Source organism: Rhinolophus ferrumequinum, chromosome 3 (assembly GCF_004115265.2).
Source record: "Rhinolophus ferrumequinum isolate MPI-CBG mRhiFer1 chromosome 3, mRhiFer1_v1.p, whole genome shotgun sequence".
NCBI lineage: Eukaryota > Metazoa > Chordata > Mammalia > Chiroptera > Rhinolophidae > Rhinolophus > Rhinolophus ferrumequinum.
In genome coordinates, this window is record NC_046286.1 from 42,463,828 (window position 1) to 42,475,849 (window position 12,022).

At 43.5% G+C, this 12,022-nt stretch overlaps 1 protein-coding gene across 4 annotated transcripts in view; it reads left to right on the plus strand.

Moving 5' to 3' along the window:
* The first annotated feature begins 3,113 nt into the window (after positions 1–3,113).
* MRAP2 (melanocortin 2 receptor accessory protein 2) overlaps positions 3,114–12,022 on the plus strand; it is a 50,026-nt gene continuing 41,117 nt past the window's right edge. Inside the window, exons 1-2 of one of the 4 annotated variants that reach the window (XM_033102784.1) lie at positions 3,943–4,084; positions 11,014–11,528. In XM_033102784.1, the coding sequence (XP_032958675.1) occupies positions 11,458–11,528 (71 nt within the window). In that variant the 5' untranslated portion in view covers positions 3,943–4,084; positions 11,014–11,457. Of the gene's footprint in view, positions 3,237–3,938; positions 4,085–11,013; positions 11,529–12,022 lie in introns of those variants that run through there. The other 3 variants (XM_033102785.1, XM_033102786.1, XM_033102787.1) reach the window with 3 other exon arrangements.

Genomic DNA, 12,022 nt, shown 5'->3' on the forward strand with positions numbered 1-12,022 from the left:
TTTCCTCTCATGCTTCCATATCTTTCCGTATGATCTTTATTCTGCCCACCATTTACCATCCTTCATTACCATTATAACAAACTACTATAATCTCCTTCAAAATTAAAATTACATTCCATCTTCTCAGTGAATCCTTAGTGTTATTTCCTACTTTGCCATCACCTAATGCAAAACAAAGGGTTTCTTAGGGCCTTTATTCATCTCTTTTATAAGATGTATAACACTGAAGTCTGAATATTTTCTCACTTATCTGTCTCTTTTACTAGACTGCAAGTAGCTTTGAGGGCAAGAACTGTGGGTTTTTCCCAGTTTTATTGAGATATAATTGACATGTATCACTTTAAAATGTAAGCTGTATGGCATAATGTTATGACTTACATATATTGTAAGGTGATTTACCACAGTAAATTTAGTTAGCATCCATCATTGCACATAGATACAATAAAAGGAAAAAGAAAAAAAATGTTTTTCCTTGTGACGAGAACTCAGGATTTACTCCCCTAACAACGTTCCTATACCCCGCAGTGGTGTTAGTTATAGTCATCGTGTTGTACATTACATCCCTAGAACTTACTATCTTATAACTGAAAGTTTGTACCTTTGACCACCTTCCTCTACTCCCCCAAGAACTGTATTTTAACCATTGCTATTTTCACAATGGCTGGTGTAGAGCTGAACACAATAAATAGAAGTATTTGTTGAAAGCTCAGATGAATGCCTGCATGAATGAATGATTGAATGAGGAGCAGCATGAGGCTGTGGTGGGGAGCATGCACTTTGGAGTCAAACAGTCCTGGCTTTAAATCTTGCCTCTATCATTGACTAGTACTGTGACCTTGGGGAAATTATTCTTAAACTTAACCTTTCCAATTTCGGAATGGGGCAAGAAAAATTACCTCAAAGTAAACTGTTGTCAATTTATATTTGACAAACAACGACTATAGCTACATATAACTCAGTCCAATCACTAAATTTCTGTGAACTTCAAAGGTATATTGGAATGAAGAAGACAAAATTAAGTTGTTAACAAAAAAATACCGATTAAATGTCCACTGGTATAGAGAAATTGAATATAAAGCAGAATAGGAGGAGCCTGTTTTAGAGTTAAACTCTAAAATAACAGGTGTCATAAGAGAGGTATCAGATTTTAGAGTAAGAGTTCATTTGTAGCTGGGGCAGTGAGGAAGGCTTCCTGGAAGAAGTAACATTTGAGAGGAACCTTGAAAGGAAGATAGGAAGATGTTTCTGGCACTGGTGGAAGAATGAAGGAAATGGACGCAGCCATAGGGAGGCCGAGATACCCAGGAGAGAAATGGGAGCTCTGCCATCCTATTGATGATGTTGCTCCCCCTTGGTGCTGCAGTTTCAGCCTCTGAAACTGATAGTGGCCTTTTCCACATAGCACAAGATGCTCTTGTTCTCTGCCTCAAGAGCTATTGGCACTGTGCCCCCAAAGGGCCATTAAGGCAAAGACTGGCCTGTTTGCGCTGCTGACTTTGAACAGCAGCAGGTCTGTTGCTCTGCTCTAATTCCCATGCCCCACTCCCTCCCCTCTGGTAACCATCAATTTGCTCTATCTGTGGGTCTGTTTCTATTTTGTGTTGTTTATTCATTTATTTTGGCTTGTTTTTTCTTTTTAGACTCCATATATAAGTGAAATCCTATGGTATTTGTCTTTCTCTGTCTGATTATTTCTCTCAGCATACTAACCTTTAGATCCATCTGTGTTGTCTGAAATGGCAAGATTTCAATCTTTTCAGTCATTCTGTGACTGCTCTCTCACCAGCTTCCCCATGCCCTGCCCACCTGGTATAGGCTCTACTGCATGGGTGATGATTACACTCCCACGAACAGGAATGTACAACTTAAATCAATGTGGAGAATTAGGGAAGGACTAATGAGTCCCCTCACAGATTGTGGAACTATGTCATCTAAAATTCCACTGGTGAGGCTGAGATATATACACACAGCTGTAAAGATGGTTTGCAAAATATTTTATTTTATGTGTAATAATGAAACAAGCTTTTAAAATTTATTATTATTATTATTATTTTAAATCAATGAATCCAACGTCACTTCCCGGAATCCTTTTCTGGCATCAGGAGTTTGAGTTAATCACACCACTGCCAGCCGGCGTGGGCGCTGTTTATGCTGCATTTCCCCCACTGCAGTATGGTCTGACTAACCTAGTGTTCTCCATTTACTAACATGTGACCTTGGGCAGTTCATTCAACATCTTTAAATTACAGTTTCCTCATCTGTGAAATGGAAATGGTAATAATACTGCCTGTGAGTTGTAAAAGAAATGGCCCATCCAATAAAGTACATCAGGACAGGGGACACTTTCTCCCCAGATACCGGTATGACTTGCTCGGGTGTCCTCAGTGCTTTACTCAAAAGCCATCATCACTGGGAGGCCATCTCTGACCACCTGATTTAAAATTTCACCCCACCATCCACATTCTCTACCCGCTGCCTGAGTTATTTTTCTCTACAGCACTCACTGCTATTGCGCACATTATATATTTCACCTATGTTTATTGCCTGTCTCTTCACTAGAATATAAGCTCCAGGAGGCCATATCTCTGGCGCCCAGATCTGCCTGGCATGGACTACGGCCTCAATAAATATTTCCTGGGAGTCGAGGAGTGAGCCACGTCTGCTATCTTGAAACTACTCCTGGCCCATCGTATCCTTTGGCGGTCCTGTTTAGGGGGGGCATTTGATTGTCGTTGATAACTATGTACCAGGCACTAGGAGAAGGTACTAATATGGAGGTAGTAATTTAAGTAGCTCATGATGGAGGCTCCGACTTGACTGAACTTGAACCCAAAGCTAAGGATTTTTCATAAATCTCATTCATACTGCCCCACTGGCTCCTGAATTGAAGTTGGCCTGAGGGGCCCACGGCAGAGTTTAGGGTGGAAGAGTGTAAAGAGTATCCTCAGATTGCTGTTACCTTTCCTCGGGACAGGGGCTTATCCAGACTACGGGAGAGGGGCAGCTTTCACAGAAGAGTGTTCTACAAAGCTCACCTCCTCTTGGTCTGGGCGCCCTCGAGCAGGGGAGGCGGCCCCTGCCCCCCGCACCGCCTCCGCTCGGGAGCGCGCGTCCCCGCCCAGCGCACCGCAACGCCGGGAGCGACCGGCCCGGCCCCGGGCGGCTGGAGGAGGCAGCGCGGGCAGTGCTCACGCACCTCGGAGCAGCGGCGCCGGAGGACTGCGGCGCACCATCCGGTAACCAGGGGCGGGAGGGGGCGCCCGGGGATGCGCAAAGCTGGGGTGCGAGGTGTGGGGGTGCGTGAGGCTCCCGAGAAGGCAGTTGGGTTCGATTGGGTTTGGGCTGGTTTTCAGTTTGGGGTTTTTGGTGGGAGGAGGGGAGGACTGGGGTTTGAGGGTGCCCAGGGTAAGAGTGGGGGATCCATGGAAAGCACCCAAGTTTAAAACCTTCTTCGCAGCAGCCGGGTGATGTGAGTTTCCGGCTGGAGGGCGTTGGGAAAGGCTGGAAGCAGCGGCGCTTGGGGGTTTGAGTGTGTTTCTTTCTCTCTGCTTAGGAGGGGCCGGGTCACACCTTCTCCGAAGGTGAGAAACTTTCCACTCCCTGCCTGCTTGCCCCCTTTGTGTCCTGCACCTGGGAGACCTAGGTGCGGGGTCCCTGCCAGTCCGGGCGAAATGCACTGTCCTCTGGCCTGGGGTTCGTGGCCCTGCAGTGGCAGGATTCTCAAAATGAACCCTTCTTGACAATGAATTCATTTTGTTTGCACTGGGGAGCCTGCCCACAGGTCATTTTACTGATTAGAGGGAAATACTAGGTTTGCTTCTCTCCCTTCTCCATCCTTTCTGGGCAATTAATTAAGGAAGACAAAGAGAGTCACCTCATTAGAAACTTGTTTGGAGGCTTTGTGGTTTCCACAGCGGCTTAGGTGACGGGATGAATCTGATATTGCCCTGGATTTAATCTGACCGCAAGGTAACACGCAACGGTGTTCTGAAAGCAAAGAAAGCTTGGGGAAACGCATCCGTGCTACTCCAGGGAGGAGAAGGGAACTCCCAAATATAACTTAATTCTTAAGAAATCCTCAAAGGTAAGTGGTAGTATTTCTAGTTTACTCGTGAAGAAAATTAGGTTGAGCGAATACGTTTTCCAGCTGAAACCCCCAGTTAATAGTGGGGAGTAGCGGTCTAGAAACTAGGACTGTGCGGCTCCTGTCCCTTAGATGCATCACATAGGGTGCATTATCAAGAACACAGAAGGACAGTGGCCCGGGCCTGAAAGGATAAGGTCCAGAAGGCAAGAGGCCACCAGGAGCTGGGGTGCCCACAGCAGGGAGTTTTGTTCTGATCAGCAACATAATTCAGTGTTTGCAGAAGATGTTAACAGGTGACAGAAGACAGAGTTGCTCCTAGTCTGTTTCTTTCTTTTCAAAAGGGAAAGGCCAGCCCAAACCCCTTTAAAAGAGTCCTGAAGCCTGGCACTGAGCTGTCTTGTTCAAGACCCATGTAACAGGCATCCTAGAGCGTGAACGCATCCACAATAACCTTTGAGCAGGCTTGAGAGATGAGAGCAGAGCCAGGAGGAGACTTCAAAGGAAGGAAACATTAAATCCAGGCAGCGTTCCAAAATTCTTAAAGAAGATAGCTCAAGATCACCTCAGAAAGAATTTATGAAGACAATTTGTGACAAACTAACTTTTTATCTCTTTTCTAGCGGTCTGTACATTGGGGCCTGCCATATCTATTGTTTTTCAAATGTGGTTTATGACTCATTAGGGTAACCATATCAGTGTAGTGAGTGGCATCAGCATTTTCAAAACATAAAATCAATAGAGGGGAAGAGAGAATATCAGAGTGTATTGTATGTGCAAGGCTACGTATTGTTCTGTGGTGTGTGTCTGTCTTCTTTTGCATTGTTTATCCTGCTGCCTCTGCTTGGGCATGCATACCTCTCCCTGGCTGCCCCCTTTGATCCTTCCAGGCTAACCCCACTTCGCTCTCAATGGGGGTCACCTTCTTTTACCTTGCAAATTATTTCATCACCACATTCTGGAAAATGTAGCCTTCCTCCTCCCCATTTCTCTAGGCCCCCAGATGTTGAGGTAGTTTGCCAATCAGAATTCATCTCTGAATCCTTTATTTTTGACCTTTTAATGTCTTGGTGTGACAGCAACTTGGCTAGGTACTTTGAGTCCTCACAGCCAGTGGCTGTTGTTATTTATATTTTACAAACGGAGGTTCCACAGTTAGGGACCTACAAAGAATTCAGTCACTGACCCCCTCCCCATCGTGGGCAATCTAAAGCCTATCCTTTGCAGAGGCATCTGATGAAGTCTTATACTGTCCCTAAGGCAGGGGAAGAGTGGACAGACTACAAGGCTCTGTCCCTGGTCTTCCTTGGTATCCCTCATCAGCAAAAAGACAGAGGGGAAATTTATCAGAGTTATAGCAACTACAAATCTGGGAGGATACTCTACAAGACCCATTTTAATTAGACAAGAAATGCTAATAGTGGAATGCTGAGCTCACAGTAGGCTTGAAGGTCTAGTTCCGCATTTATGTTCCAAGAGTCAATTTAAAAAGTAAAAGATGGAGTGGCCTCTCTGAGTAGTACTTCACTTCACGTGAGAGAAGAAACCTGGGGGTCTCGATAGCCCACCAAGTTCTGAATGAACCATAGTGTGAAGTAGCTTCTCCATAGCAGACTTAGGTTGTACTGATAAGGACAGGATTTTTTAAATCGACACTTACATGGAGCTCATTATGTGCCAGACATGGTTATGCATGTTTCACAACTTTATCTCAATCCCTGTAACAACCCCATGAGCAGGGGATATAATTATCACCATTCCCATTTATCAGATGAAAAGGCTGAGGCACAGAGGGATTAAGTAATTTCCCCAAGATTAAATAACCAATAAGCAGTAGGGTTAAGATTAGAACCTGAGCACATAATCACTATTATCTACCCTCAACCTGTGGCATTTGGATCAAAGGAGCCTTGGTCCACTCAGTGACTGATTCTGGGTGGCCCCTTTATAGAAGACAGGGACCAACTTCAGAGTATCCAGAGGAAGGTGACCTGAATGATGTGAGTTTGAATACCAGGCCATGTGAGGAACAGGAAGCATTTAACCTGGCAAATAGGAACCTTGGCCAGTTATAAGGCCAGTCTTCAGACGTCTGAGGAAGAGGAAGTAGGTTTGTTCCTAGAGGCAGTTCAAGCTGAAGCTGGGTGACCTTCTTTCAGGACTGAGGTGAGGATTCTGTGCTGCAGGAGGAGGTGTTGAATTTTATGTGTCTGAGTGCCCCTTTCAATGCTCATATGCCTCAATTTTATTAGATATATAAGGGCAAAATGAATTTTAACAATAATTGGAAATTTTATGTGTGTGTATAAAAAATAGGGTACTAAATCAAAATTCCAAAGAAAAAAAGTGCCAGACCACCGAGAAGAAATTTCAGTGTAGATATTTGAGAACTTTTCCATAACTCCCAAACCATTAGTCACTTCAAGAATAAAGAAGAACAAAGCATCTGAGAGCAGAGACTTTGTTAATGAGATTTTTTCGAAGGGATCTATTGTCACATCTTTTGTCCCAAGTCTAGTGTGAGTGAGGGTCTTTCGTAAGACCACAAGTTGAGCTGTATATGTGTTTCCTGCATTGGGGACTCATGTGGCCTGGGCAGAGTTTGTCCCCCCCCCCTTCCCAGAGTTTGTCAGGAAAAAGGATGCCTGCGGATATCCTAAGGACGAGGTAGAACCATGTGGGATAGAGGGCTGGCCCAGGGCCCCTCTAAGTTCATCCCAAGGGTGAGGACACTCCAGCAGCTAGAGTTTCCAGATATCCAAAGGCTAAGATAGGAGTGAGCAGTCAGTTGAAGGAAAAGGAGAATCAGTAAAGCACCCATAAATAGAATCTGTGAAGACACTTAACACAGACCCATCCTCTTGCTTTCACCTTGGTGGGGTGACAGACTGTTTAGCAGTTGGGCATCAGGTGGAGAAAGAGAAAAGAAGTCAACTGTCTCCCAAGCCCTGCAGGAGACAAGTGTGCAGCGGGACCAAGCTGGCATAGGGCAGGAGGTTTAGTGTTATATCCAGGTTGGAGTTCTTTTATTTCCAAACTGCACATTTTCATTCTTCTGGGACTTTGAAGGGAATGCTTGAGCAGAAAAATCACGGGACCTGCTCAAATGTTCATCTGAGGGCAGGGAGGATGAATCCACTGAATGCATTTTAAGGGGCAGTGGAAGAGAAAAGTAAAATTTGGTTAAATCCCACAAGTTGTGCTAGTTCAGTGTATGGGTTATATATGATTCGATTGAAATAGTAAAGAGTAGCAGTCCGTTTGCCTGATAGTACATGTACTTGAGACCGTGGAAGAATTAGAGGTAGGAACATTCAGAAAAGGAAAGGAAGCTTTGACTTGATGAGAATGCAAGGGAGTCAGGCTTCAGAAGCCAGGCTCATCAGATAAAAACACAATCACTACTTGAAAGAAAATACCCCATAAAATCAAGTGTGTGTCAGTCTGTTGTTCCTAATTGAAAACTTTCTCACACGATTATCATATTCCCCAAGGTCATGACTTATCTTCGGACATTCCCACAGCATACAATCAGGGGGAAAAATTGTTTTTTTCTTAGGGAATCCAGGCTGATGGGACTTACTCAAGGTTTTATTATTTTGGAGACCAACTTTTAGACAGGATTGTCATATTATTTTTGGCTTCTTTCAGGGTACAAACTGATTTTTTTCCTTGACTGGACTATGAAAAGTACTTAGTCTTATCGGAAAGAAGGGAAACTATGCTTTTTTGCTTTTTTTTTCCTTCTTCTTCTTCTTCTTCTTTTTTTTTTTTTTGCAAATGTCATTCTTCAATCCATTATGGTGCTGCTGAAATGTGAAGTAAAAAAGCACAAATTCCGAATCTATGAGATGCTAAAATTCAGGATGTTAAAGTCTGGGTTTAATTACTCCTTGTATTTGTGTTACCAAGATCTATGCAATTTTTGCCTGATTAGAGAACATTATTAAGTTTCATAGCCCTTCAAGTGAAAATGATTTATAAGCTTCAAATAATGATTCTCTTCAAAGGTGCACTTGTTTTCCTGATGTATATCCTTGGTAACAGTAAAAGCGACAGTTAAAGACAAAGGTGGGACAGGCTGAGGGAGCAGCCGCTGGCAGGTTGGCTCTGGGTGATAAAGCTGCCTGGTTGTTAAAGTTGCAAGAAAAATTAGGAGATGAGTGAAGATGTGTGGTTGTAAATGTCACCGGGTTTTCTATAAACCTATGTGTAGATTTCCCCAGAAAATATAATTCTATCTTGTGGCAAAAAGAAAGAGGGAGAGAGAGAGAGAAAAACAAATTTAAGATGAAGATCTGGTCACTGTCATGTAAACCTACATATATTCCTACTAGAAAGTCTTTAAAATTTCCACCAAATTACCTCCACAGGAGAAGAGAGTTAATGTCTATTTCTGGGAGTCTGAAGCAGAGGCCAAGGCTTTCAGATAAAGGTGTATGATTATCTTAAACATTCATTTGATATTTGCAGTTTATTCTGTAACATATCTGTCCTTCCTTAATATAAAAATAATCCTCCGAGTCTTCTCTTAAAAGTGGTGCTCCAGGAGGACGCATCAGGTATGCTCGAGGCTGTGAGGTTTATTTGGCATCCTCCGTCTCAGGCAAGCAGACAGGGGAACCTGCTTTGTGCCCCTCGCTTTACAAGGCCCTGTCTGGCTGTCTTCTGGCAGACTCCTCCACGCACGCTGAGAAGGCTCCCGGGTGCCTGGAGCCTGGCCGCCTTTGCTCTACCAGGCTCTGGTTTTCAGGACTCGTACTAAGGTGCCCGTGGGTTGGGGAGGTGGAGAAACTAGAACAGACACACTCCCTACTTTAAGAACCCCAGACCTAGGAGGATAAGATAATCATTAGAAAGTGTGGCTTTCCTGCTGCTCTGTTTCCGGCTCTTAAATAAATCACTGCATTGGTTTAAATTTCCTTTTCTGTAGAACAGGAGTGGAAATTCCCAGTGTTTCTCCTTTTTTCTTGGTTGTCAAAAGAATGATTCCACTCGGGGCTGTAAAGAACAGTGTGTGCTGCTTGGAGACAGAGCCTGTGAGCAGTAACTACAAAGTCGGCTGGTTTGCCAACTCATCCTCTGCGTGGTCCAAGAGGCTGCCAGTCTCACTCTCCTGAGTCTTATTGCACCAAGCGTTTCAGAAAAACTCCACTAATTAAAATGGAAAGGGTGGATGTTTCCCGAGTATCGTTAAAACGCTAATTCACTGGGCTGTGATGTTTTATAATAGCAGCTATGTAAACTTCTGAGAAGGTTCAGTGAGAGGCAAAGTCAGATCCTGAAGGGAGTCTGATTTATACTCTCTCCTTATTAAAATGAGAGTTTCAAGTAATCCATGTGACACAGTTTGAAAGAAGGTACAGAATCCTTGTGGGCTGAATAGTTATAGTTGGGCGGGTCTCTCTATGGTGACCGCGCCCTACCCTCACAGGTAGGCAGGAACCTGGAGAGGAGGGAGAGGGCAGTCCAGGCTGGCAGGTGGAATAGGGTGGGAAGGTCTCAGAGGACCGTCTTGGAGGGCCCCTTCCAGGTTCCTATGCCATAATAAGCCCTCCCTTTCGTGTCATCAGGCTTTTGTGTTGCTCCTTAGCGACTGTGTTTGTGTGTGTGTGTATTTGAGAGTGTCAAGTTCAAGGCGGAGAGAGGATGGTTCCAAATACAAGCCTGGATTCTTTGAGGGTACAGGCTTTGACTTTTCAACCTCTACTAAATCTTTCATAGTCAAGCTCATCGTGTTCAGAATATTTGGTGGGGCTGAATCGACTGTTCCTAATTTTAGCATGTTCAAAACCAGTGTTCTTTCTCCTTGAAGGACATGTTGATGAGAATGTAATAAATGTATTTGCTGAAGGGGGCATATACTGGAATAGATTAGTGGCATTTTGAAAACAAGTTTTCCTTCCAAAAATATACACATATTGTTTAGTTACAGTAAGAGTCATTGGTATAAAGTAAGTCATTTTTAATGGACTTTCTTGGACAGTTTATATAACTAATTTATTAAAGAGAACATTGTTGTTTAAAAATTAATTTCAGCAGCTGTATTAGTTTCCCAGGGCTGTCATAATAAAATACCAAAAATGAGTGGCTTAAGCAACAGAAACTTATTTTCTCATTGTTCTGGAGACTGGAAGTCCGAGATCAAGGTGTGAGCAGAATTGGTTTCCTCTGAGGGTCAAGGTGAAGATCTGTTCCAGGGCTCTCTACTTGGCTTGCAGATGGCCGTCCTCTTGCTGTCTCTTCACCTGGTTGTCCTGCTGTGCACAAGTGACCCTGGTGTCTCTCTCTCGTTCCTCACCGCCTCTTCCTCTAAGGACACCAGTCCGATTGGATCAGGGCGCACCATAACGACCTCTTTTTAACTTAATCACAGCTTTAAAGAGCTGTTTCCAAATAGAGTCATTTTCTGAGGTAGTGGGGATTAGGACTGCAACATATGACTTTTGAGGGACACATTATCCATATTGCAACACACACACACACACACACACACACACAGTTTTTACAAATAGACTCACACCACTGAGTTTGTGATGCAAGTGGAAAGCAACTTGGTATTTTATTAAGTTACAGAGTCGTAAATCTGGAAGGGACTTTCACTACATCCCTTTCAGTCCTTTCCCTTTGCTATCAGAGAGAGTGATGTGTATGCCATTTCTGGCAGCTGTCGTGTGAATGCAGTGGACAGAGGCAAGGTAATGCAGACACACATGGAAGTATCGGCCTGCAATGACAATATTGACGTCAGACTGCCACTCTCTTTTCTTCCAGACGACTGCCTGTATTGTGAAATTCTATCTCCCCAACTTGGAGGGTGCTTAAAATGACATTTTGTCTACAAAATGATAATTGTTAATGATAGTCGTTTTAGAAAAATGTCCTTATTTGGCAAAATAAAAATGTCAGCAATGCTGTTTGTTTTCTAGGTCCATGGATTCTAGCTGGTCTCCAGAAGATATTTCCCAGAGACTGGAGCCAGTTTTGTAAGATTAAGATGCTTCCTCTCTGTCCTCAGGAAGCACCTAACTAAATGTAATCCACAAGAAGGCTCTGGATGTTTTGGAATGATCACTTGTAATGAATTTCTGCTGCAATGAAGTGAGCTAATGACAGAGACAACAGAAAGTGAAGCTTATCAAAAGGAGAGTTTGGGAAGCAGTGTATTTTCAGGACTAGTCAGGGTGTGAGGGCCCTGGCTGGCTCAGCACAGATGTTCTCACAGCTGTCCAGGGTTCTCCCTGGTTTCTAAAAGTTGATTCCTTACCGCCCAGACAGAGTGAGTATTCCTTTTACATGGAAAGGAATCACCACAAGCTCTTGAAAAGAGCAAAGCTGGATCCTTGAAGGTTGGCCATGGAAGAAGGACCCACATGGGAAGGGGTGCCAGGATGTGCCAGCACCATCTTTTGCTTTGGGGAGCTCTCAATTACCCTCCCCCCAAGTACGTTGGTCAGGAAGTACTGATTTTTATTATTTTCTTATTTAAAAACAATTTAGAGCTTTTTTCAATTTTGGTAAAATATCCGTAACATAAAATTTATCATTTTTTAAGTGTACGACACAGTGGCATTAAGTACATTCACCTTGTTGTGCAACCATCACCACTATCCATCTCCAGAACTTTTTCATCATACCAACTGAAACTCTGTATCCAGTAAACAATAATTCTCCATTCCCTCCTTCTCCCAGCCCTTGGCAACCACCATTTTACTTTCTGTCTCTATGAATTTGAATAGTCCAGGTATCTCATATAAGTGGAATCATGTAATATTTGTCCTTGCATGCCTGGCTTATTTCACTTAGCATAATGTTTTGAAGGTTCATCCATGTTGTAACATATATTAGAATCTCCTCCCTTTGTAAGGCTGAATAATATTCCATTGCACATACATACCACATTTTGTTTATCCATTCATCTGCCAATGTACCTTTGGA